The following is a 27,813-nucleotide window of genomic DNA, read 5'->3' on the forward strand; positions in this document are numbered from 1 at the left end:
CTAGAAAAACTCTCATTAAAACCAGAAATAAGACAGAGGTGCCATTATTGTCACTGTTTGCTTTGGAAGTGTGCTGATCAACAGAAAAAATGAACATAAAAGAAGTGTGAAATAATTAGTAAGGCAAATTCTAATTGTGAAGCTATGAGTACCTAGAAAAATTAAGGTCATCAGTGAAAATATTATTCAAAACAGCAAATTACTTAAATAAGGGGGGATTAGCAACATTAAAAAAAAACTAGGAATTTAACTATCCAATATTCAAATTCAATTAAAGGGTAAAATACCTTTTAAAAATCACAAAGAAAGAGACTAGAGGGGTAGCATAGAGGGTAAAGTGCTTGCCTTGCACACAGCTGACCCTGATTCAATCTGGGGCACCACATATGGTTCCCCAAGAATTGCCAGGAGAGATCCCTGAGCACAGAGCCAACAGTAAACCCTGAGCATGGCCGGTGTACCCCCCCCCAAAAAAAATAAAATAAAACATCTTTTTTTTTTTTTGCTTTTTGGGTCACACCCAGCGATGCTCAGGGGTTACTCCTGGCTTTGCACTCAGGAATTACTCCTGGCGGTGCTTGGGGGACCATATGGGATGCCGGGGATCGAACCTGGGTCGGCCGAGTGCAAGGCAAACGCCTTACCCGCTGTGCTATCACTCCGGCCCCCATAAAACATCATTTTAAACATCAAATCAGCAAAAAAAAAATGTTTATGCTTTCAAATTTTCCAGTTGTGTTGAGGATTGGGAAGAATGGGACTCTTATAAACAACTTGAAGAATAACAAGTCATAAATTTTCTGAAAGGCAATCACCATAACAAAATTCTTAGCAATTTTTATTTAAAAAATAATTGTATTTATATTTTTTAATAAATATCCTTTAATTTGTTCACTTAACTTTTAGCAATTCTGAGAAAATGATCATAGTATCATAGTTGTATTTTAAAAATTGGCAGTAATGAAGGTGGAGCAATAATACAATGGGTAGGGTATTTGCCTTGCACACAGCTGACCGGGTTCTATCTCTGGGCACCCCACATGGACCCTTGAGCCCACCAAGGAGTGATCTTTAACAACAGAGCCAAGGGTATGCCCCGAGCGCTGCCATTGGGTATGCCCCCAAACAAGACAAAATAAATATTGCCAACAATCATGTTCATCATTATTGTTTCCTGAGGCACTGGAATCAGTGGGTCAAGCCTCAGTCCTCTGCTCTTAGACATTTTTTCCCAGATAATTATAACTTTAAATTACAACCTACACATTTTTTCTCCCCTCACACACCCACAATCTCTATATAAATTCTAACTCCAAATATATAAACGACAGGCTGTTATTGCTAGTTAATATTTCCATTTGGGTGTTTACAGACAACTCAAATTGAATGCATTCAAATTGACAGAATTTCCCCCCAACAAAATGTTCAGTTGTCTTATTCTCTGATGGTAAAAACCACATGAGTACCCGAACTCTATACAGTCTACATTCTTCCCTGTCCTTCAGAACCTACTACCCCATGTGACATTGATTCTTACTAAGACTTACTGACACAGCCCGCTCAAACCTTTGGAACCTAGATAGAGTAAAGGGGGCTCATTTAGAGATCTCGTTCCTAGTCTGACTTTTCTCAGAGCAGTAGAATTGTAGGACTGCCATCTTAATTGCCTGCCATCTGCCTCACCCAATCCATGCCCTTGGGAGCTGCCTTTTCAGTGTTACGTTGAAAACGAGATGAGCTTTTTCCTCTATCCCCATTTTACATCATTATGAAATCTAGACCTAATAAAAGTGTCATAGTCCCGGTGAGAAAACCCAGGCAGGATCTGAAGCCCACCCCTTATTTCAAAGGGGCGGACCAATTGTCCTACCCCTTCCTGTGCCCGCAGTGAGGCGGGGGCATACCGTTCATCCACTCCTCAGACTTGGAGCTGAACTCATAGGCCGTCACCCAGAGTTGCTCATAAGGCACTTTGTTGATCATCAGTGTCTGCAGAAGAGGGAAGGTACTCTTCTCCTTGTCCAACAGCTCCTCTTCCTTATTGATTAGCTGCAGGGCAAAGAGGGAGGGTGTTTAATGGGTAAGTTGCTCTCTAACCCCCTAAAGTTAGCATGGCAAGTTCCTCAGCGCTTGGAAAACCAAATGGAGGAAGACACCTCTTCACTTGGAGAGCCAGAGAGGGAACTAGGGCATCAGCACATGTGAAGAGGGTGCCCTTTGACCCCTAAAGACCATGGTCGTTGAGATCTGGTGCTGTAGGATGATGTTCTACTTTGTCATCTTCGTTCCCACTGGACCAAGCACATAGCTCCTCACTTTCAGTTTCTATCTGTACACGAGCTATTCATATGATGTCGCATCTTTACAAAGATTTGGCTCAAAGGTAAGGCTTTAAAAAGTTAAAGAACTGACCAGTTACCTTTAGGACAAGTTATTTAGTTACTCTAGCTGACTCTCCTTAATTTATTTTAAATAGAGGTAAATGGAAATAGTAACAGAACCTACCCCAAGTATTTTTTTAATTAGCTAAAGTGACATGTGAATGCCTTTGCACATTGTCAAGCAAGTAATGAATGCATTACAGGTGAGAAATTATTCTGTTATGATTTCTTTTATGTATATATTTAATAACCAAAAAAACTAATAATAATGTAGGAGCATGAAAAGAGACAATTAAAATCACTGGTAATCAATACTGTCCTTCTGAAATGTGATGTTAGGGGAAGAAAAGTGAGGACCAAAACAGGAGAGAGTAGTTGAGTCATGCATCCCCATCCCAAGACTCCAAACCTCAAATTCCTTCAGCGCCTGATCCAGGTTCTTTGACAGCTCATTGAGCTTCTCCACGTTGTTCTTCATTTCCTCTGTCGTCATCACTTCCCGTTTCCTAAAACCATCCAGTTCCTTGCTATAGCCTTCGAGTCTTGACTCAAATTCTAAGCACCTGGAAGCAAGGACAACCCAGTCACCCCTGGACTTGGCACTTGTGCATTCCTAAAGTATCAGCACTGTTCATCAGATGTTGGGAGAATTTAGCTTTCTGCTTGTTTGTTTTGTTTGCTTGTTTTTAACTTAAAAAAATCTTATTGAATCACTGTGAGATTACAGTTACAAAGTTGTTCATCATTGGGTCTCAGTCATACAACGTTCAGTGCACATTTCCCGCCACTAATGTCCCAGTTTCCCTCCCACCCTGCCCCTGTGGCTTGCCTCTATGGCAGGCACTTTCTCTCTCTCTCTCTCTCTCTCTCTCTCTCTCTCTCTCTCTCTCTCTCTCTCTCTCTCTCTCTCTCTCTCTCTCTCTCTCTCTCCTCTTGCTCTCTCTCTCATTTTCCTCCTGGGCACCGTGGTTTGCAATGCTCTGACTGAAAGGGGATCGTGCATATTACTTTCTCTCCTTTCAGCGCTCAGTTTGTGTCCAGACTATGTCCAGCTATAACTGTCACAGTGATCCATTCTCTGTCCTCACTGCACCACTCCCCCTCCCCCTTGTGGCACGCTTCCTACCGTGAACCTTCCTCCCGACCCTTTTTTTTTTAACTGTCTTTGGGTATTATTCATATACTGTGGGGTTTTTTATCCATATCCCGCAAATGAGTGCAATCATTTTATGTTTGTCCCTCTCTCTCTGACTGATCTCAGAAGCTAAATCTTCATCTCTCTAATCGTCTATCCACTACCTATAATCCCACTCCCCCGAGATGGCTCTGCTGTGATCCTATTCAAAGGGAAACATTTTCAGATATTTTTCTGTGAAGGTAAATGTATATGTGCATAAAAGATAGTATGTATCCCAAATTAAGAGATAAATTCACAGACAGATGAAATTACACACACACACACACACACAGATTTTTAACCACAGTGGTTAGGCTCAGGGTTTACTCCATGTTCAAGGATCACTCCTGATGGTGGCTGGGGACCATATACAGGAATTAAACTCAGATCCACCATATGCAAGGTAGGCACCATATTCACTGTACTATTTCCTTAGCTCCAAAATAAGATATTTTTGTTAGTGATAAATGCTCTGAAGAACACAGAACAAAACAGAGTAACTGGTGAGTGGAAATAGATGGTTTCTCTAGCTTGACAGATCAGGGAAGACATTTCCTAATATCTATTTATTCAGACAAAACTGGTGTGAGATTTACTTCTCCCTTTTCATAATGAGGCACAATGCAGTAGGTTCTGGAGTTGGACAAATTCGGTTCATCCCTTCCTCGTCATATAAGACAGGGCAGCTTGGTCAGTCGCTTGACCTTTCTATGCCTCAGATACATAATACATCGATGGTAAAGGTACCTGCTTTAGTACTGAAAAGCTAACAGAGGCCGGAGAAATAGTACATGCCTAGAAATAGGCATTAAGAAGGAGGCCTTGCATGTAGCTGACTCAAGTTCAATCCCCAGCATCACATGGTTCCTCGAGAAACACTGGCTGTGTTCCTGAAGGTCCCTGAGCACCATGGGGCACTTACAGGGCCACAGCCAAAGGCCCTCATGCTAAATGCCAGAACTCATCCACGTATGACAAAAGCAAGAACCTGCAATCATTCATTCCCCCCTCCCTTTCTCTCCCTCCCTCCCTACTTCTCTTTCTATTTCCCTCTCCCCCTCTATCTCCCTCCCTCCCTCCCCCTCTCCCTCTCCCTCTCTCTCCATCTCTCCCTCTCCTTCTCCCTCCCTTCCTCCCTCTCTCTTTTCCTCTCTCCCTTCACCTGCCTCCCTCCCTTCCTCCCACTCTCTCTACCTTTCTCTCTCCCCCTCTCTATCTCCCTCTCTCCCCGCTCTCTCCCTCTTTGTCCCTATCCCTCCATCCCTCTCCCTTTGCCTCTCTCTCTTTCTCCCCCCTTCATTCTCTCAACAACATGTGAGGCAAGTGCTCTGTCACTGAGCTACATCCTCAGCCCTAATAGAACGTGTTATATAGCCCAGCACCGTTTCTAACACAACCTTTCTCTGTACCTTCTAATCAGGTCCATCTCTGCTTGATCCCTCTTGCCGAGAAGCAGGTTTTGACTGCTCTCAAACACATCTTCAATCTGGTCCGGCCAGAGGAACAGAGTGCTGTTCAGTTTGATATCCTCTTCTGTAAAACACGTATGAAGTGGCTCCGTGACCACGGCACCAGCATAGAAGGAATTCACTCAGCATCATATGAGGTCAACAGAAACAAAGGCGCAGGTGGCAATAAAGAGCCTAGCACTTACCAAGAGCCACGCTAGAAGGGAAATGCTATCATGCCCATTTTCACACTTGGGAAACAAAGAACTTAAGTCAAGGTTGCGTTGCCAGATGGCAGGAGAACATAATACAAACCCAGGACCACTCAACAACAAAGACTATATTCGAACTGCTGTGCTTCAGTTCCGTCCCAGGTAACATCTGGACTTAGCAGAAACCTGGGATGCGGTTCTGGTTCTGTTCTCTAAACTATTTCACCAAAACTCTGTCTCCGTTTGCCTTTTGGTAAAATGATGGTAAAGTACAATCAGTGAGAGACACCCTGTCCATCTCACAACTCTGAGGAATTAAAAGGCCCAGCTTCCCTCTTTACCCTTGGTAACTTAAGAGGCAAAGATCACAGTGAGAGTGTTGAGTGTTCATATGGTCAAGAGCATAGCTCGTAAATGTGCAAACAGTTGATTAGGGACCACTTTTCTTTTTTGAGGGGGGGCTTTTTGGGTCACACCCAGCAATGCCCAGGGGTTACTCCTGGCTCTGCACTCAGGAATTACTCCTGGCGATGCTGGGGGGACCATATGGGATGCCAGGGATTGAACCCAGGTCGACTGCATGCAAGGCAAACGTCCTCCCCTGTACTAATCGCTCCGGCCCAAGAGACCACTTTTCACCCTACCCTCATACTTCCCTCCCTTCGGCCCTCTCCTGACCCACTGTAAGTACCAGACAATTCACAGTTCTTTCCAGAGAGAAAAAGGCTCTGAAGCTCGGCTTAAGGAAAGTCTCTTAACTTTTTCTTTAGAACCTGGTCCTTACTCAATTCTACCTTGACCTGAAGGGGCCTCTGAACATTTCTTTCTTTTGAAAATATGCCAGGCCAAGAAGGAAAGTGCTCTGATCTCTCCAATAATAAGAGTACAGATGAATGAAATCTAGCTATTTATAAAGCGGAATCTGTATTTAGAAGTCACTTTTCCAGAAACGTCAGATGCAACTTACCAACAGGCCACAAAGAACTAGTCAAGTTTTTACATGTTATTCATTTGGTCAAACAAGATTCTCTTTGACTTAAATTCTTGTAGGTAAGAGTGCAGAATCATTGCTGCCAGCGTACAGGACACCCTTGATCAGGAGTTTTCCTGATGTTGATGTTTAGCAGTAGAATTGCTAATTCTCTCCTCTCCACTCCACTGGCTCCTTATTATATATGTATGTATTATATGTATATATACCCCCAAACATATGTAATACGTATACATATACATCTATGACACATACATGTATGGCATTGAACTTACGGGGCAAATCTGCATAGTCCATCAGGAATTCTAGTCGTTCAACTGCATCCTTAAGTTGTCTCCTGAGTTTAAACACAGTGACGTCACTGGATTTCTTTAAGAATGCAATGAGATGTACCAGCTCCTCGGTGTTGGTTGGAACCTCACTGACTTTGTCTGCAATCGTGCTGTACTGATTACAAATGCTATATACAGAGAAAAATATCATCACCACCATCAGCATTATCATCATTGAATACACACCACCATCAGCAGCACTGTTTAATGGACCTTTCTTTTAAGACCCTTATGCCACATGATCTTTATTTAGAAACTAGAATTTTTTTTTTCTGATTTTACTCCAGTTGCAAACCCTTAATGGCTGATATTCACAGGCACACAGCGCTTTGGGAATAAAGATAGTGATGGTGGTAATAGCCGACCTATTTTATATGAAAGGTACTTAGATGTTGTGATTCATTTAACCTTCACAACAATCCTGAGAGGTAGCGACTTTTTTTATCTATATATATTTTGGGGGGGCGTGGGGGCCCATACCCGGCAATGTACAGGGGCTCATGCACTCAGGAATTACTCCTGGTGGTGCTCGGGCGACCATATGGGATGCTGGGAATCGAACCCAGGCCGGCCTCGTGCAAGGCAAATGCCCTACCCGCTGTGTTATTGCTCGTCTTTTTTTTAGGGCATTTTCTTTGCACGCGGCCAACCCGGTTCAATTCCTCCATCCCTCTCAGAGAGCCCGACAACCTACCGAGTGTCCCGCCCACATGGCAGAGTCTGGCAAGCTACCCATGGCATATCTGGTATGCCAAAAACAGTAACAACAAGTCTCACGATGAAGACATTACAGGTGCTCGCTCAAACAAATCGATGAACAACGGGTTTATTGTGATACAGTGCAGTGCTATCTATATCTATAGGGGAAAAAAGTAAAGCTGAGTAGTAACCTTTTCCAACACAACACGGTGCCTAGATGTCGAGACAAGACCTGAGCTGGTTAAACTGAACACAAAGCTAATATTCTTGTCAAAATCTTTGCTTGTAAAGGCCAAAGCAATAGGACAACGGGTAGGGCACTTGTCTTGCAGAAAGTGAACCCGAGTCTGATTCCCGGCACCCAATACGGGCCCTGGAGCACAGCGAGGAGTGATCCCTGAGCACAGCAAAGAGTGAAGAGCACAGGGCCAGGAGTAAGCCCTGAGCATCACCTGATATGGGCCAAAACATAAATAAAATAAGAAACAAACCAAAAAACTTTGGGGCCTCACACAAACTAGTTACTACCTTAACTATGTCCCTGATTCTCCAAAGCTCATATTCTTCCTGGGTTGGTTTTGTTCTTCCTGGTTCACTTTTTCACTGGGGGTGGGGCTGGGGGAGAATTGGACTGCATTCAGTGGTGCTTGGAAATTACTCCTGCGTCTGTGCTCAAGGATCATTCCCGGTGGTGCAGGAGTAACATGCAGTGCCGAATCTAGGCCAGTTGCATGCAAGGAAGTGTCTTAAGCCCATACTTATCTCTCTGGCTTCAAAGCTCATATATGTACCTGACTTCCGTGGGTAAGATCCATACTTAGAATAAAACAAGGAGAAAACTGTCACCTTGTTTTGCTACATGTTGATTCAAAGGGACACTCAAGTAGCGGACTGTTGGTGTCCTGAGTCTGCAACTTTGCAACTTCCATTTCCTTTTCTGATGGCCCAAACCCCAATCCCCCACCTGCTTTCCCCATTCACATGGTTTGCGTGGGACTGAGGCCCCTTGGAGAAGGGAACAACGTCACTCAGATCTGCCAACCTCTTGCTCATGGTGTTTTGTTTCAAATAGGTCAACCAGGGGCCAGAGCGATAGCACAGTGGGTAGGGCATTCGCCTTGCATGTGGCCGACCCGGGTTCGATCCCCGGCATCCCATATGGTCCCCCAAGCACCGCCAGGAGTAATTCCTGAGTGCAAAGCCAGGAGTAACCCCTGAGCATCGCTGGGTGTGACCCAAAAAGCAAAAAAAAAAAAAAAAAATAGCTCAACCACACTAGACTAATGCCCAAAGTACAGTGAAATTTAAAAAAAAAAAAAAAGGACGCCTTGCCCCCTCTAGATGGAAACCTTGGGAGGCTGGAAGCTTGGGACTGCTGGGGTCTGGAGATCTAAGGAGAGCTTGTCTGAGCACAGAGACAATAAGAAGAAAGGTAAGGGGGGAGGGGCTATAATCCTAACTTCAGGGCTAAGATCTTGAAACACAGACTCTTGAACATTCCAACAAAGGACCCCCCAAATTCTCTGTTCTACTTTAATGAGTCCTTTCCAACTCAAAATGCCTGAACTAATACTATACAGCTAGTGACCAGTAAATACTCACTCAAATGAAGGTTGAAGCCTGGAATGCTGGATTGAGACAGCAGAAGCCAGGAAAGGCTGAAACAGGTGTCTGGGAGCACACCGTGTGTGTGTGTGTGTGTGCGTGCGTGCGTGCGTGCTAGATGGCCCAAGGCGGCGGACTGTGATCCCAGAACGGCCACAACCCCAAAGCGGCATCTCTCTGAAGTTGCCAGAAAGGCTGAAGGGTTAGAGAGGAGCCTGAAGACGTTTCCACCCGCCTACTCCGAACCCCACGTAACCATCTCCCTACCACCAACCAGCGTACACCCGAGTTTCCTGTCATCCTTTACTTGGTGCCAGAAACAGTATCAACAACATGAGTCCTGCCTGGTCCTTGCTCGAAGACGCAGGTTTGGGCCACTTTTCTATCCCGTGCCAAATATCACTGTTATTCCCCCCCCCCCCCCCGCATGCAACAACGTTACCTGGTGTTGGTGTCCCGGTTGATGTCCACTTGGAACTGTATCAGACGGTCTCTAAGATTCTGGGCTCGCTCACAGAGCTCATAATTCAGGACCATGGCGTCAAGGCAGAACATGGCCAATGGCACAGTAATATGCATGGATGCGATTTGACTTCTTCGCGTTTTTATGCTTTTTATTCTCTGTAGAAAGGAACATATTCAGTATTTTAACTTGCCTTTTGCTTCTATGGGTTTGCTCCCATCCTCACTCCAATCTAGTCCAATGTTGCATACATACATTTTATATATATATATATATATATATATATGGGCTGGAGCGTTAGCACAGTGGTTGGGCTTTCGCCTTTCACGCGGCCGACCTGTGTTCGATTCCTCCACCCCTCTTGGAGAGCCTGGCAAGCTACCGAGAGTATCGAGCCCGCACGGCAGAGCCTGGCAAGCTACCCATGCATATTGGATATGCCAAAAACAGTAACAATAAGTCTGTCAATGAGAGACGTTACTGGTGCCCGCTCGAACAAATCGATGAGCAACGGGATAACAGTGATACATATAAATGCACATAATGTACATATATGTAAACTAACAACAAAGACAACATTGCCTATTCACTTGATTGTAGCACAAGTTATCAAGATATGGAAATATCAAGGAGTGTCACCTACCGTCACAAAATCCTCAATTTCATGATGCTCTTTCAGGAATTCAGTGATGTTTTGTTCTGCCATATTATCCAGTAAGTCATCATACTGTTTGTACACATTTAAGTATCTTCCATATTAAAGGAAATAAAATAAGCATTCAAAAGTGTTCACCAATCAGATCAGCCATAATCACAAATGCAAATATATCACAAAAAAATCAATCCAGGAAGAGAAATAAAAGTGGCACAAAGTACTGTGAACAGGAAATTTTTGAGTCTGGACTTCAAGTACCAATTTTGTGATTTTTCTGGCTGCGTGAAATAGGACAAGATATTTTTTTCTTTCCAAAAGTCAGAGTCTTTAACTGGCAATGAGAGAACCTCATAAGATTGAAGCTATATATATTAAATAAAAGTGAGTTTCCTCTCTTATCAGATGAAGAAAAATAATGGCTGATAATATTTCCCCCAAGATAAAGAATGGATTTAGGATGTTCTGGCTCAAAGTGGATTTAAATTTTAAAAAATGATATGGAATTAACTTTGTGGGAACCATGGGTATAATTCCAGAAGGCTCTTGGATTGTCAGTCCGGAAAGAAAAATCAGAGCTCATGAATGGGGAGAACAGAGACTTCAAATAGAAGTCTGCAGATCGAATTCATGGGAGTAGAGCATCCAAACAGGAGCCCAAGATTCTCAAACTACAAATTGAGAATTGATAGTTCTCAGCCAGAGATGATTTCACCCACAAGGGACATAATGGCAGTGACCGGGGACATCTGGGGTTGTCACACTGGGGAAAGCCCCTACTGATAGAGAGAGGTAGAAGTCACCTGAGGTAGGTTGCCGATAGCGATGCTGCTAACGTTCAACCAGGCATTGGGCACTCCTCCCAACTCTCACAACACAGAATGCTCAGAGCTCAAACATCGAGAGCCCACAGCTGAGAAGCTCTGGATTGGCGTGACCAAATATGTCATAGGACACTGCTGTCCATGGCATTTTTTTTGAGTCTTGGGCCCCACTTGGCTGTGCTCAGGGCTCACTCCTGGCTGTGCACTCAGAGGTCACTCCTGGGGTGTTTGGGAAATCACAGTGCTGCCAGGGATGGAACCAGGGCAAGGCAAGCACCTCAGGTGCAATATCCATGGCAATTTGTGGGGGGAGAGGCCACCTTGGAGGTGCTCAGGGTTTATTCCTGGCTCAGTGTTCAAGGGTCCCTGGCATGGTTCGGAGGGCCATATGGGGTGCCAGGGACAGACCCAGGTGAGCTGCATGCAAGGCAAATGCCCTACCCGCTATTGCTCCAACCCCTGTATACCCAAGGCAATTTTTAGTGACAGCCCCTCCACTCTCAAAGAATCCCAGTTTGGAAGCTACTGAGCTGACATGGCCAGCTGGAGCCAATGGTCACTCACCCAAGTGACTGCCAGCTCTTCTGCAGTGTGGAACTGAAGGAGCGATTGGTACTTAGGTGCTCAGTCCTTTCCTTTAACCACTAGGTTCAAAATACTCTGAACACCGAAGACTGCTTCCAAACTCAGTTGCTAGCAAAAGCAGACCGACAGGAAGCTACTTTACAAGAGTATCTACAGGAGTAGCTACAGTATCTGCAGAAATATCAGTGTTTCACTAAGAAGTGCTGGCCCAGACCCTGCTGAAGATGCAGCATAGTACATGGTACACGGGACCCAAGAGATAGTGTAGAAGGCACTTGCCTTGCATGTGGTTGACCCTGGTCGGCACCTCATAATCCCCTGAGCACTGCTGGGAGCCATCCCTAAGCACAGGGCTGGGAATAGCACCCAGGAGCCAGAATGTCAGAGTGTGGCCCTCAAACCAAAAATAGTAAGTGGAACACGAACTGTTATTTTAATAAAACACAGAGATTCTCAGTGCCAGAACCCACTGACCCCATGAGTTTCAGCTAAACAAGGTGAACAAGTGATCAAATTTGAATTCTGACTTTTCTTGTTCTTCGCTATGGTAAGTAACACTGGGGAAACGACAGTTTTGTTTTTTCTTTTCTGCAAGTTGGGGATAAATAGTTACACCCATGTTAAGTTTCGACCCTCTTTATTATGTTTGTCACTTGGGTGTTTGAGACCAGGTTTTGCTGAATTGATGAGAGTTAAGAGCTCATAAACAGTACCAAGAAGTTCAAGATACAACAAAATCAACTTACTTGTATGGACCAACTTGATTTTTCTTAAAGACCTCAAAAGTCTGTTTCACAAGATCAGAAACCAGACTTTCTTCAGGGTTGACAGTTCTAAGACACAGATCGCATCCTTTCAACTCTGGGAATAGGATCGCTTCCACCTGAAGAATAGAAACCACTTTGGGAGCTATTGCAAGACATCCTCAAGAAAAAAAGATTAGGCACCGAAATGCAAACGTTCATGCCCAGAGCTGAAAGCTGGCTCAACAGGCTGGAGTACATCACAGCATCCCTGAGGCCCTGGCATCACCAGGTCTCCTGGGTACCACTAGGAGCAACCTCTGAACACTGAACCAGGAGTTTCAGCCCTGCCACAGGTGACCCCCCAAATAAAAAAAAAACTGTTACAGAATCATTTGCAGGAACACCAGCTGCATTTTTTACTTTAATTAGATAGTTTGGCTTAGTTTTGGACTTAACCTTGGGGTTCCCTCTACTTCTCTCTCCCTCCCCCTCTAGTTGGATGACTCGTCTTTCAGATCCTGCTGCTGTTTTCCAAGTTCTTAGAGAGGCCCCCTGGACCCTCAGTGGATGGTAGGCTCCCTGCGTAAAGCTCACAGTCTGAACCTGGATTAGGGCATTACATCTGGTCTATCCAGGTCATGCAACGGATGACATGTGGGCAAGATCACTGAGTTGTTTCTTGAGGAGTCTTCAATCAAAAGGAGAAGCAAACCTCTTCTGTTGCATTGGTGCTTCTTTCCCCTGGGCCCTGCAGCCTTTAAGTAACCGTGAGCTGAGGAGTCTCAAGTAACAGTGCTCTTTTGGGTCATATGTTGTTTTCTGCTCATCCCCTGGCTCTCTGATTCCCAGATCTTTGGGTTCATCACTCGACCTTTACACCTGCCTGTAACTATGATGCTGGCACTTTGCTGGCACTCTGAGAGAGCGCTCCCACCAGGGAGAGAACCGTCAAGTAGTTCCCTTTCAGTCATGTACCAACCTCTACTTCTGATCCTGGAAGCACGCAGACAGGGCTGCTAATGCTGACAAACTCGGCCTTGGGGACTGAGGAGATAATACAGGGGCTTTTAGGGGCTGGGGACACAGCACAATGGAGGACAGTCGCCTTGCACACTGTTCAATCCCTGGCACCAACTCTGAGAGTGATTCCTGTGCACAGAGCCAGGAGTAAGCCCTGAGAACAGCTGGATGTGACCCCCAAAAGAAGAATAAGAAACCAAGTTTGCTTCGGATTTTTTGTTTTGAAAAACCCTATTCTTAGTCTACCCAGCTTCATTTTATTTTCTCCTTCACCCATGTTAATCTCAGTCACTATTAGAGTATCCATGTTTCTTTGGTTTCCTTCCTCCCTCCCACCCTCCCTCCCTCCCTCCCTCCCTCCTTCCCTCCTTCCTTCCTTCCTTCCTTCCTTCCTTCCTTCCTTCCTTCCTTCCTTCCTTCCTTCCTTCCTTCCTTCCTGCCTGCCATTTTAGTCCTCTCTCCCTCCCTCTCTCCCTCCTTCCCTTCCCCTCCCCTCCCCCTCCCCTTTCCCTGTCCCCTTCCCCTCCCTCCCTCCCTCTCTCCCTCCCTCCCTCCCTCCCTCCCTCCCTCCCTTCCTTCCTTCCTTCCTTCCTTCCTTCCTTCCTTCCTTCCTTCCTTCCTTCCCTCCCTCCTTCTTTCCCTCCCTCCCTCCTTCTTTCCTTCCGTTTTGAGCCACACCCAGCAATGCACAGAGCTCAGGGATCACTCCTGTTGGAGCCCAGGGCGGCTATACAGAGTGCAAACCCAGGTTAGCCACTTGCAAGGCAAGTGCCCCCTACCCACTGCACTATTTCTCCAGCCCCTAACACCCATGTTTAACCATAAAGGAAGCAGGACTGGTGAGAGATAGGAGGAGCGTCTGTCCCTGGTAAACTTGCTTAAGATGTTCTGCCTGAGGAACTCTTCACTTCAGTCTTCACCACCCAATTCTGAGTGAGTCTGAGGGTCCGGTCTGTGGGCATGCCCATGTGGAGAGTTCTGAGCCTGGGCTGCTTTCACTGACAGTCTGGAAAAAGGCACCGGCATGCTCCTGGGTCCAGCTTTCACAGGTTACAAGCTGTCACCTGTGACCCGTCTCCTGAGCACTATGAGCCACCAAAGCTCCTGCTGGGCTGTTTGCAGCAGCATCCACAAGAGTCCTGGGTTGCCCCAGCCCAGCTGCGCACAAGCAACACTGATCAACGGCAGTGATGGAGGATTCGAATGCTCTGCACTTTATTTGTCCCCGAGTCCAAATTACAGGGTCTTCTCTTTCACTTCCTTCCTTGGGATACTGAATGTAAGAGAGCCTCCTGCTGTTTCTCCCCACCCGCCACACCCATCACATACCCAGTTTTCTTGTTAGCTAGGCTTAATTGGGTTCAAAACCCCAAATTTAGAGTTCTCTGGTGAAATCAACTGGAGTTTCTGGCTTCACATGTTTCCTTACAAACACCAATTCTATTTTTATTTTTTTGGCTCTTTGGGTCACATGCGGCAATGCACAGGGGTTACTTCTGGCTCTGCACTTAGGAATTACTCCTGGCGGTGCTCAGGGGACCCTATGGGATGCTGAGAATTGAACCTGGGTTGGCCGTGTGCAAGGCAAATGCCCTACCCGCTGTGCTATTGCTCCAGCCCCACAACCACCAATTCTAATCTTGTGCTTTTTATGTGCAAGATTATAAAGAGATGAGAGTATATAAGAGCATCCAACATCCAAGATGCAAGGAAGTGGGGAAGAGGGGGGAAGAGGAGGGGAGGGGGAAAGGAGGTGTCTAAGCACAGAGCCAGGAGTAAGCCCTGAGCACAGCCAAGTGTGGTCCCCAAACAAAAATAAAAATACAAACCAATAGGTAAATACTATACCTTGGGGATCCCCGTGGATTGCTTAATAATTTCCAAGAAAGAGTTATGTATTAACTGCCAGCAGTTATCAAAAGTAGGGTTAAAGACAATATTTGGTTCTTCAACTTCAAGCTTGATCATGATTAGCTGGGGCATAAAGAATTTCATCTCTTTGTAGGGCTCTTCAAAATCATTCCCATCCTTCAAGAGATAACAATATAACAAATTATCAGAAAATGTGGTCTTCCAAAATCAAGAGAGTGAATCCTAATCCATTCCTAGTACAGCAGGGCACCAGAGAAGGCAAGGCTGAGTAACAGACTATTCATCTTCTAACTGTTCACCCTCTAACTCTTCAACAAAACTTAGATTTGGCATTTTTTACTTTGCTTGGATAGTCCTCTCTTTTATTTTTTTTCATTTTAAATCAGATAACATTCTACTATGGGTGTGTGCCATTATAAATTAATGTCCACTTATACAAAATTAAACTATTCGGATCACTAAAAATCCAAGCCTACATTTCTATGATCAATAATTTGATCTTACAGTTTTTATATTTAGTTCATTTGACTCTCTTCTTTCTTTATGTACCACATATAAACAAATTCACATAAGTGGTTTGCTCTGTTTGACTTTATTCCATTTTTGCATAATACCCTCTAGATCAGTGGTGTTTCACCTTTTTTCATCCAAGACCAGTGAAAATAGAATTATTCCACAATCCAATAAGGCAGAAACAAAAGCATTATTTGTAATAATAATGATATATATATATACATTTAGCAGCATTGCTACAAAAACCAAATGTAATATGTTAAGCAACAGCTTTTTTTGTGGACCAGTAAGAAATTTCTATAGGCAGACTGGCAATTGAAAACTACTGCCTTAAATCCATGTAACTGAAATGGCAAGATCTCATCTTTTTTAATTGCTTAGTAATATTCACCTTCTTTATGCAGTTATCTGCTAGTGGGCACTTAGGTTGTTTCTAGCTCTTGGCTATTGTAAATAATGAGCAATTAACATGATGTATTATTTCTAAGCCCTTTCCGTCCTTCAAAATTCAGCCCAAACTCCTTTCTTTCTGGGAAGTGACCCCAAGCCTTAAGAATGTATCATTTCTTCCACTTCTGTACTTCTATATTTCCAACTTCCAAGCTATTTTCTTTCTTTCATCCTTTCATTCTTTCTTTTTTCCTTCTTTTTTCTTTCTCTCTTTGAAGTATGTTTGCATATCTTATTTTCTCTAGACCAAGGGAAGTATCTGTGTCTGAATTGCCTTCAAAATATTTTTTAAACCATCATTTAGCACATAGTAGGTACTCAAATAAAAATTTGTAGACTGTCCCCAAAGGCATATTATCTGTGTATCTCAAATGCAATTGCTAATTAACATAATAGTAAAATTTAGACATTCAAGATGACAACCTATCCATAACAGATATATTGATGAGGAGATATTTTTAGTTTTGTTTTTCTTTTGGTTTTGAGACCATACTCAGCTATGTTCAGGGATTACTTCCTGACTCTGTGCTCAGAGATCACTCTTGGCAGGCCTTGGAGGATCAGATGTGGTGATGGGAATTGAACCTGGATTAACCTCATGCAAAGAAAGTGCCTTACTTGCTAAACTGTCTCTCCAGACCACATGTGGAGAAATTTCTAATTCTCAACACAATCTACCAATACAACTAGATTTCCATAAACTTTAGTGTCTAAGTAAATTAGGACAGCTATAAGATATTTGTCCAAGTAACTTATTCTAGGGCTAGAGCAATAGTACAGCCAGTAGGGCATTTGCCTTGCATGCAGCTGACCCAGGTTCGATTCCCCATCCCTCTCAGAGAGCTTGGCAAGCTACCAAGAGTATCCCGCCTGAATGGCAGAGCCTGGCAAGCTACCTGTGGTGTATTCCATATGCCAAAAACAGTAACAACAAGTCTCACAGTGGAGATGTTAGTGGTGCCCACTCGAGCAAATCTATGAACAACGGAATTATTCTTAAAATCGAGGTACCATAGTTCATAGTAGCACTGGTGGCTATTTTATACTTGCAGAGCTACTGCACCAGTCTCTCCAGCAGTGTTTCAAGATCTTTCCACCAGTATTCCCTGGTTGGGCTGCTTCCTTCTACCTCACTCACCCCTCACTTCCCTGCTCTACTGATGCTGTCTCAAGGTTTATTTGCATTGGGGATTGTCTAATGCCTTTCTTTGCTCTTTAATACTAACCATCTGAGCAAGACCATCTGATCCCTTCGATTTTCTTAACTTTTTTTTTTTTGCTTTTGGGATCACACCTAATAATGCACAGGGGTTATTCCTGGCTCTGCACTCAGGAATTACCACTGGCAGTGCTCGGGGGACCATATGGGATGCTGGGAATCGAACCTGGGTCAGCCGCGTGCAAGACAAACACCCTACCCACTGTACTATCACTCCAGCCCCAACTATTTTCTACTTTTATAGATAGTTTGTTTTGGAAGGATTTCATACCCTGGGGGAATCATGGGGGACCATGTGGGGTGCTGGGGATCAAACCCAGGTCAGTCGTGTGCAAGGCAAAGCATCTGAGCATCTGAACCCCTGTACAATTGCTCTGGCTCCTATTTTAATGTTTTTGTTTTGTTTTGTTTTGATTTTTACCAATTTAGTAGATGTCTATTATCTCAGGTGAAGAATTCCATAAGGGAATCCCGATTCTCTGGGTTAGCTTCCATCTAAAAGGGCCTACTTTCCAGTGCCTACAAACCTTATGCATCATGAAAAAGGAAACAAGGTCCTCAAGAGACTTAATGACCATCTCTCTAAGTTGGAGTGCCATGAAGGATGCAACAGAAGCAAAATATTCTTCAATGCCCCGGGAGGGCTCATATTCGCTCCTGGGAGCAAAATGGACCCAATGGTGCTTCTGTGAAGTAAAGATCTGTGTACATGCTGGGATCCATCTGTAAAGACACAAAAGCATCCAAGTAAAACCTTGTCTAAGCTCTGACAAATCCCATGAGCCATCCTCCTGCCCTTGATGATAAAGCCAATGGCTCATTTTCCACTAAGCAGCTTTGCAAATTCATCATTTTAGATCCCAGGCTACCTCAGTTGTTAACACCCCTTTCCTTGGAAATAAAAAGCAAGAAGATTTAATTAAATGAAGACTCTATCTTTCCATCACCAGTATCCAAATGAGCAGAAGATGTCGGTGGCATGTCCTGGTAAAAGTGTGTATGGACTGTTGATTATAAACAGGGATTTGCAGGGGTATAAGGTATTGTTATTGGGTTGCAGAGTTATAAGGAACTGGAATGTTCTAACTGCTCTCCCTGGCAGAGGCTTATCCTCTGACTCAGACTTCATGAGAGAAAAAGGAGAAAGGGAAGAAAACTAAGGAAGAGATAGTCCATATAGCAGTGGCTGCTTAGAAGATAATAGAGAAATGTAGATATTCATAGATGGTATGGATGCCTCATTGTTCCTTTCTTCTTACTTGCTCCAAGTTCTAATTCCCAGTGGAAATCACTGGCCTTGTCATCCAGTCACATCTCTTTTCTGATTGCTAGTAGAAAACCACTACTAATAATAGTCAAAGTTGTAGAGGTAATGACTAGATTTACTGAGCAGCTACTTTGCGTGAGTTATTACATATTTTACAAAATGTTACAAAAATATTACATATTTTACAAATATTACAAAAAATTACATATAGTATTTTTTCTTTTTTAAATTTTTTTTCTCTTTTTTTCTTTCTTTTTTACATTATGGATTTTTAATGTGGTAATAGAAACATTAGAATTTTCATCTCTTTTTAATATTAAAAAATCTTGCAGACATTTGCTAAGAAATTGTCTAAGTGACTGGAACCCTCTTATCTTGGAAACTTGTAGTGGCTTGTCTGAACCACCTGAATAGGAGTCATTCAAATATAGTGTCTTGTGGGGTCCGAGCAATAGTGCAGTGGGGAGGGCATTTGCCTTGCATGCTGCTGACCCAACATCCCATATGGTCCACCGAGCACTGCTAGGAGTGATTCCTGAGTGCAGAACCAGGAGTAACCCCTAGGTGTGACCAAAAAACTAAAAATAAATTAATTAAACACAAAAACTTCAATGACAAAAAAAAAAGAGTTTTATAGTCTAGATAGTAGTGTCTTATAATCTGGGAAGATCTTCAGGGTTTCAGAGAAAGGGAGTGGAAGTTTCAGAAACTCCTGCAATTCAGAGTTTCTGAAAGAACCTGAGACTGCTGGGGAATGGAACCGGGGGTGGGGGAAGATGGAGCAAGTCATCAGTGGAAAGTAGGGCAACGGTGCAATCCCCGGGCTGGAAACCAGTTTTCCCTTCATGGACTTTTTAGCCTTTCGGAGACTGGGGCCAGCTACTGACTTGTTGAGAAGAATCTGATGCGCTTCCAGACAGTGTCTCTCAATCACTTCTTGGTACTCGTGAGGCTGCAGAGGCAACTTTCCTGCCAGTAATTCCGCTGTGCGAACAAACCTGAGATCTTTAAACCTGCCAGAAAGAGAGGCAGAAATGTCCTCAGCCGAGAAGCTGCTTGCTACCAAACTCTACAGGACTGCTTCAAGGGCACCTGCTCTCAGTGGCAGGAAACAAATGGATAAAAGCTAATTCTATCTGGTGGGTGGGGGAGGGGGCGGGGGGATGGGGCAGAACTGGAGTCTGATGAGAGTGGATAGTCCAAAAGGACTCTTGAAAATAGGAGATGATGGGGCTGGAGTGATAGCACAGCGCGTAGGGCATTTGCCTTGCACATGGCCAACCCGGGTTCGAATCCCAGCATCCCATATGGTCCCCTGAGCACTGCCAGGGGTGGTTCCTGAGTACACAGCCAGGAGTAACCCCAGTGCACTACCAGGTGTGACCCAAAAAGCAAAAAAAAAAAAAAAAGGAGATGAAAGAATCAACTTAGTAGTCATTTCCAGAACCTTCCTATGGGGCTGAGGCTGGAGCAATAGCACAGCGGGTAGGGCATTTGCCTTGCACGCAGCCAATCCAGGTTTCAATTCCCAACATCCCATAGGGTCCCCTGAGCACCACCAGGGGTAATTCCTGAGTGCAGAACCAGGAGTAACCCCTGTGTGACCTTCACCCCTCCAAAAAAAGCAGAACCTTCCTACGTGCCATGCTCCGAGTAACCCATCTGGGGAAAGCAACCTTGGTACCAACTTGGTATTTTATTAGCTGACATTTGGGTGAGCAAGTGAACAAATCAAAGTTCTTTACAAGAGTGAAGACCCGGGGGACCAGGATTCCACCCAAAGTGGCCTCTGGGGAAGTCCCGGAAGACATCTTGGAGGGCTGCTTTGGTCTAAAGCCCCCCAACATTGGTGTATAGACCCACCTCTTCCCCACCTCAGAACCAGACTGTCAGTCCCGTGACTCCTATGTGGATGAAGAAAGACCAGCCAGGGAAGAGGTGACATTTCCCCAATACCCAGGGAATCTGGGATAAATTTAAGTCAGATAGTTTTATTTCACTGGCACCCTGCCAGTGACTTCCCCATTTGGGAGTAAAACTCAGTCTACATGTGGACCTATCAGGCTTGAAGCAGCCTGGTCTTCCCCCTTGCTCCCTGTGCTCCCCATGCCTCTCTGAGTGCTCCCCATCACCCTCCCCACCACTCAGCTCCAAGCACACATATCTTTCCTTGCTGCTCCTCCCAAGCTGCCCCAACACACAGCGGTTGAGTATTTTACAGTCTTTTTCCACTGTCAGCAAATTTTGTTCCCCCAGCACCTCAGGACCCAGTCTCTTGTTTGTTTGTTTGTTTGGGGGCCACATCTGGTGGAACTCAGGGCTTACTCCTGGCACTGAGCTCAGAGAATCATTCCTGGTGGTGTTCAGGGAACCATGATTAGATTGATCCAGGATTGGCGATGTGCAAGACCAGTGTCCTACCCACTGTTCTATCTCTCTGGCCCTCAGGCTCTCGTCTTTAACTCAGATGTCACCTTCATAGTAAAGGCTACCTGAGGCACTCATGCATGTTTGTGCAGCCTATATGTACATATATATGTATACCTCTCGGAGGGGGCTGGAGCGATAGCACAGCAGTAGGGCATTCGCCTTTCATGCGGCCGACCCGTGTTCGATTCCTCCGCCCCTCTCGTAGAGCCCGGCAAGCTACCGAGAGTATCGCGCCTGCTCGGCAGTCTGGCAAGCTACCCGTGAGTATTGGATATGCCAAAAACTATAACAATAAGTCTCACATTGAGAGACGTTACTGGTGCCCGCTTGAAGAAATCGATGAGCAACGGGGTGACATTGACAGTGACAGTGACCTCTCGGAGAGCACAGCAAGCTATGGAGAGTATCACACTGTCACGGGCAGAGCCTGGCAAGCTACCTGTGGCGTATTCATTATGCCAAAAACAGTAACGATAGGTCTCATTCCCCTGACCCTGAGAGAGCCTCCAATCGTTGGGAAAGATGAGTAAGGAGAGACTGCTAAAGTCTCAGTGCTGGGAGGCATAGAGACGTTACTGGTGCCCGCTCGAGTAAATCGACGAACAAGGGGATGACAGTGATACAGTGATGCCCTGTCCCAGGGGCCCAGAGCAAGTGAGGGCTCTGCTGCTTACAGGGTTAGGTGGGAGGATTTCCAGATTCAAACCAAAGTGACTGAAAAACTTGAGACCTTTAGTCCAACCTCACCCAAACCACATTCCTTAGCACAACTGGGTTAACTTTTCTTTCCAGAGCACCCACCGCCCTCCAACGTGCCCGCGATTTGCTTTTCATCACCCCTTCCCCGGGTGACTCGCCGCTGTCTCTGGGGCACCAAAGCAAAGCCGAGCTCGTGGCAGGAGCTGGCGGCTGTGTGGGAAGTGTGTGAGGAAACAAGGGAAAAACAAATGTCTTAGCAGTCTGGATGCCGGGGAAGCAAAGCACCTTCAACCCAAGCACATGTTTGTTTTCTCTCTTGTGCTGTTTAAAATCTGATACATGAGCTTTAATGTCAAAAGATAAATTAGCGAGTGAAAAAATGCACCCGTTTCTTTTTTGTTTTTGTTTTCGGGTCACACCTGGCGATGCACAGGGGTTCCTTCTGGCTTTGCACTTAGGAATTACTCCTGGCGGTGCTCAGGGGACCATATGGGATGCTGGGAATCGAACCCGGGTTTGCCGCGTGCAAGGCAAACGCCCTACCCACTGTGCTAGCGCTCCAGCCCCAAATGCACCCGTTTCTTGTGGTGAACCAGAAAGTCACCCTGAGCACAGGTGCACAAGTGACCTCTGTATACTGCAGGGTTCGGCTCCTGAGCCGACAGCAACAGCAACAGTAAGTGTAGATTTCTATTCTTAAGGTAGTAGTAGTATGAATTGCATCGTTTTGTGAATATCCTCAAACTGATCAATGGGCTTTGGTTTTATTTTTATTTATATATCAGTATATAATTTTGAAACACCATGATTTGACTTGCACATTTTTAAAAGGGTGAATTTTATGGTCTGTGAATTCTAATTCAATTTAGAAAAATAGCAAACGATGCATCTCGTCCGGATTCCTGGAGTGGTTCTCTGTAGGATCTAACTGGGGTCACTGCTCATCATCCTGTGCTGGCACTGAGTGACTCAAAGAAGTAAAGCCCCAACCTCTAACTCCTCACAGGTGAAGGAGAGGCAAGCTCCTAAGCCAAGATTTTATAATTCAGTGTGACACAGGTCAGAAAGGAGGTAATAATGGCTGGCTAACGACGACCAGGTACTTACAGCAGGGCCTGTTTGAAATACTTTGCATGAACTAAGTTATTGATGTCTCCCATCAATCCTATGAAGACGAAACTCATTATCCCTAATTTAAAAGCATAGAGAGACGATGTGACAATGTCGTCATGTGATTTATGAAGCAGCAGAGTTAAGATGTGGACCCGGGCAGGCTGTGCCCTTATAAAGGGTCTGCAGCCATGCTGGACACAGTTCTGACAGAGGGTGCGGGGCGGGGCGGGGGGGGAGGGGAGCAGGGCACCTACTTTTACCTGCTTGACAAGTTCTCATATACAGGTCCCATGCACTTTGTGGGCCTGGAGTTCCTGTCACTACTCTTTTGAGCAAGATTACTCTCTGTGTGCAGTGTGTGGAAGCAATAAAGAAAGAAGGGGCTGGAGTGGTAGTACAGCAGGCTGGTGGTTGCCTTGCATGTGGCCGACCCAGGTTCAATCTCCAGCACCTCCTATTGTCCCCTGACTCTGCCAGGAGTGATCCCTGAGTGCAGAGTCAGGAGGAAGTCCTGAGCACCACTGGGTGTAGCCTACAAACAAACAAACAAACAAACAAAAAACCAAGCAAACAGAACAAAAGAGGGAAAAAAAAACACGAAGGGAAGGCAATAAAGAAAACTGGAAGGCAAGTTGTCTTACTCTGCAAACCACAGCTCCTTCAGTTTGAGCATCATGGGGTTCACTGCATGCAAATGCTCCTCGTTCCATTTCTTCATGTTCTTGTAAACCTCATGCCAGGGCACAGGGGCCCGGATCACCCGCTGAGGAAACGAGCGAGGGATACACTTGATGAAGAGTCTGTCTCTTTCCAGGGGGTCCATGAGAATGTAATCAACTGTAACCAAGAGGGCAAATGCCTTGTTATTAGGAAGAAACTTTGGACATCCTTGACTTTGCTTAGAATGTAAAAAAATGCTTAGAATGTAAAAAAACTCTCTGCCCATTTTCACTCAGAAATATTCTCTATCCAATGGGTCATTGGGATCCCTCAAGGATAACTTATTTGGTAGAAGTTCCACTTTGTGGTGTGTTTTCTTTCTAAAGATACCTCATAGTAAAGGATTCTGAAATTCTCTGAGGTACTTCCTTCAGCGAGGACTATGATGAGGGATCAGGATGCTGAAGGAGAAGCCAGTGGCTCAGTGCTCACTCCCCAGGAGGAAGGGGCACGGGGCCTCCTAGGGAACCTCTAGAGGACCCCAGGGGAAGAAAAACCATCCCGGGAACAGGCTTCTTCCCCACAGGCTACATGCCAGTTCCAGAGGTGACTCAATGTTCATCTAGGGTCCCACATCCCTACCACGACCATTACTGTTGTTAGTTAGCATTATTACACAGTGGGACTCAGTCACCAAGACCTTCTCAACAAAATCCTGTCATTTTCATAATGTCCAAAGTCAAAATGCAGCTGTAGGTGCTGATAGGAATAGACTTTTCACTTAGAAAGACACTGTTATCCTCAGAGAAGCTATAAAGATGGCCAACAAGCACATGGGAAAATGTTTATCATTGCCGATGACGGGAAATACATATCAAAATGACAATGAAATATCACCTCATTCTATGTCTGTCCCTCTCTCTCTCTGAATTATCTCATTTAGCATAATACTCTCCATGTTGATCCACTTATATGCAAATTTCATGACTTCATCTTCTTTTACAGCTGCATAGTATTCCATTGTGTAGATGTACCAGTCATCTGTTCTCGGGCACTCGGGTTTTTTCCAGACACAGAATGACTGCATTCATTTTTTAAATATAAAGTAACACAATGGGAGACTAACACCCAGGGATAATAGAGATAAGGGCCAGGAGGATCGCTCCTTGGCTTGGAAGCCAACCTCATATCCTGGGAGAAAAGGCAGCTGAGATAGAGAAGGGTCCACCAAGTAAATGATGCTTGGATGGTTCTCTCAGGTTGGAAGATGTGTGCTGAAAGTAGACTATGGGCCTGTAGGATAACATAGCCACAAGGAGTTTAGGTTTATCCCGGTCACACCCATCAAGGTGCTCCCGAGTCACTCCCATTCCTTTGTCTATCTGTAACCACTTCTCTATGCTCTCTTCCCCAAACAGTTAATCAACTTTTCCCCCTAATCAGACTGTTAATTTGTAAGGTCAGATCTTTCTAGGACACTGAACTTATATTGTAAGTTAATATTGCCTTTCTCCTCTCCTTGTGTCTTTTGAATAATTTACTTTAAAGCAATGTCTCTTTTGTATAGACAATTTTCAAACAGTATTCAAAGCCAATTAAGTCCCAAGTTGCAAAAGCATAATATTGTCTTTGAATATTATTCATTCCCGGGCATCTTCTTTCTCGACTGAAGCCTCAGTTGCCCTCAGTTCCTAGCACCCCAAAAGCAGGGTCCCGACGAGGGACGGGACAGACCCAGGGCAAGTAGTGAGTTATATGCTACCCTGGCATGGAGATGGGCCTGGCAAAGTGCCTAATTCTCAACTATAGGTAAGAGCTTGATCGTGGACAAATGCTGTCAGGATCCAAAAGTAACGATGAGACTAGGACCCTGCTAGGGATAGGAAAGACTAATCTGGCCTGAGCACTGTAGTCTGAGATAGAGATGGCCCCAGGAGAGCAATTCTATAAGCTTAATGCATTTCTTACTGTGTCCATACAAAATAATTAATACTATGAATGCTTATATGTTTGCTGGACTAGGAGAGGAGAAACACACTCATGGGATTCCACCCTTGGGTGGATGGTCCTGCTGAAGGAGAATCTGTCCTAAAAGCAGCATCCCCTAAAGGGAAAGCACTTTACCCCTATTGATTGGGACCACACCTATGTGTAAGCCCCAACCCCCTCATGCTGGGGTATTTAACAAGGCTGGAAGAGTGGGTTGGGGGGCGAGATTGAGAGTGGGAGAGAAGCAGAGAGAGACTGGAGTGAATGAAATAAATGGCAACTGATCCATCAACCAGCTTGGCCCTCATTTTCCTCCTCCGTCTGCCCCATGGACTGGGCCGCACAGGCTGGGTGAGCGGCCCGGGACCGAACCCCCGTACCCAAGGGTGGTTGACGGGGAGAGCTGCCGGGTCTTTCCCCCCGTCAGCCCCTGGCATAGTTTTTTACATGGGCCGAACATGATGGCCTCTTAGTACCCATATTGCAAACCATAACACCCAAAAGGAGAGAGACAGTAAAAGGGAATGTACCGGCCACAGAGGCAGGGTGGGGGGGGGGAGGGATACCGGGAACATAGGTGGTGAAGAACGGGCACTGGTGGAGAGATGGTTACTCGATCAGTGTATGAGTGAAACATAATCACAGAAGTTTGTAAGTCTGTATCTGTATCTCACGGTGATTCATTTAAAATTTTTTTTAAAATCATCTCAGACCTGAGAATGGTCTATATAAAAAAAAGTCTGAATAACATTAAGTGCTTTGGGGGAATGTAGTGAAAAAGGAACAAACTGGTGACACAGCTGACTGGTTCCGCTCTTTGGGAAATGATTTAGAGACTTCTAAAAAAGTTAAGCATAGAACTTCAAACATGACCCTACATATTCACTCCTGGCCGTCTCCTCTAAGAACACAAAAACAATCTGAAAGAACATATGCACACTTATGTTCATCTCAGCATTATTTACAATAACCAAGATCTGGAAGCAGCCCAAGCGCCAACCACAGATGAGCAGATGAAAATATTGTGGCATATATACATGATGGAATACTACCCAACTATGAGAGAAGATGGAATATTGTAGCATGCTGCAACTCGGATAGATTTGGAGGAAGTCAGGCAATGCGGAGTGAGTCTGAAAGAAAAGGCCAAATAGCAGATGATCTAGCCTGTACACAGAGCACAGAGAGGGGATAAAGTGGAGGGATCTTGGCACTCTGGGGTGACACTGTGTAGCAGTGCAGCAAGTAGCACTGTAACACTGTAGCACTGTCATCCGTCCTATTGTTAATGGATTTACTCGAGTGGGCACCAGTAACGTCTCCATAGTGAGACTTGTTTTTACTGTTTTTGGCATATCGAATACACCATGGGGAGCTTTCGAGGCTCTGCCGTGTGGGCAGGATACTCTCAATAGCTTGCCGGGCTCCCCAAGAGGGACAGAGAAATCAAACCCTGGTCAGCCACATGCAAGGCAAACGCCTTACCCGCTGTGCTATCACTCCAGCCCAGCACAGCAAGTATAAAACAATAATATTGGTACTAATGTAAAAAAATTTTTTTAATAGTAAATCAAGTTTGCAGGGGTCCTTTCTCCTCACGGTGTTGTTGTGAGGTGAAAGGCATTTGTGGCACCTGGGAGTCAGTTGAAAGTGAAGAAACTTAGATAGGATCCCTCCCTAATCAGGGTCTTATACACGCAAGGCAAAGTATTCCACCACTGATCACATCTCTGGTTCCCAGCTGGCTTTTAACAAGATCCTTGGGTTACATGGATGCACATTAAACTGTGGGAAGTGTTGGTTTATCTATCTATCTATCTATTTATTTATTTATTTATTTTTGCATTTTGGGTCCCACCTGGCGATGCACAGGGGTAACTCCTGGCTTGTGCACTCAGGAATTACTCCTGGCGGAGCTCGGGGGAACATATGGGATGCTGGGAATCGAATCTGGGTTTGCCGCATGCAAGGCAAACGCCCTACCCGCTGTGCTATCGCTCCAGCCCCTGTTTTTTTTTAAAAATTTTTTTAGGGGGAAGTGTTGTTTTAGACATGGATGGAATGGGGCAGGCGGGGGGAGGGGGGGATACAGGGAGTGGATGGAAAACTAAAGTTAAATGACATTTTGGGCATTCTCAGAGGGACCATGGACTTAGAGGAAAACACGTGCCCTCCACGCGGAACTCCCTGGTCCCACTTACACTCAGCCTTACCGATGCTTTTCATGAGGCTAAAGTAGTAGCCGCGTTCCTTCTCTTCTGTGAGGACCAGCATCAGAGGCTCCAGCGCAGGATTCGCCAGCAGTGCATTAGAAATCAGCTTCGAAATCCGCACCATCACTTGCTCTTCCTCCGAAGCAATCATGTCTTTTGAGATTCCGTGGGTCAAATAGTAATAGTACCTCTTCCATACACAAAGCACACGCAAGAAACGAGCACGGTTAGCTAAGTGTGACCACCTGCTCAC

General features: G+C 45.0%; 1 protein-coding gene across 1 annotated transcript in view; it reads right to left on the minus strand.

Annotated features, from left to right (window-relative positions):
* DNAH3 (dynein axonemal heavy chain 3) overlaps nucleotides 1-27,813 on the minus strand; it is a 191,524-nt gene that overhangs the window by 150,545 nt on the left and 13,166 nt on the right. The window contains exons 6-17 of the mRNA XM_055136793.1: nucleotides 27,561-27,750; nucleotides 23,340-23,535; nucleotides 19,344-19,469; nucleotides 17,717-17,912; nucleotides 14,984-15,163; nucleotides 12,116-12,252; nucleotides 9,952-10,057; nucleotides 9,288-9,466; nucleotides 6,485-6,669; nucleotides 4,968-5,091; nucleotides 2,791-2,944; nucleotides 1,905-2,049 (exon numbers count right to left, since the gene is read on the minus strand). Coding sequence (XP_054992768.1) covers nucleotides 1,905-2,049; nucleotides 2,791-2,944; nucleotides 4,968-5,091; nucleotides 6,485-6,669; nucleotides 9,288-9,466; nucleotides 9,952-10,057; nucleotides 12,116-12,252; nucleotides 14,984-15,163; nucleotides 17,717-17,912; nucleotides 19,344-19,469; nucleotides 23,340-23,535; nucleotides 27,561-27,750 — 1,918 coding nt within the window. The remainder of the gene's footprint in view (nucleotides 1-1,904; nucleotides 2,050-2,790; nucleotides 2,945-4,967; nucleotides 5,092-6,484; nucleotides 6,670-9,287; nucleotides 9,467-9,951; nucleotides 10,058-12,115; nucleotides 12,253-14,983; nucleotides 15,164-17,716; nucleotides 17,913-19,343; nucleotides 19,470-23,339; nucleotides 23,536-27,560; nucleotides 27,751-27,813) is intronic.

Source organism: Sorex araneus, chromosome 4, assembly GCF_027595985.1.
Source record: "Sorex araneus isolate mSorAra2 chromosome 4, mSorAra2.pri, whole genome shotgun sequence".
Lineage (NCBI taxonomy): Eukaryota > Metazoa > Chordata > Mammalia > Eulipotyphla > Soricidae > Sorex > Sorex araneus.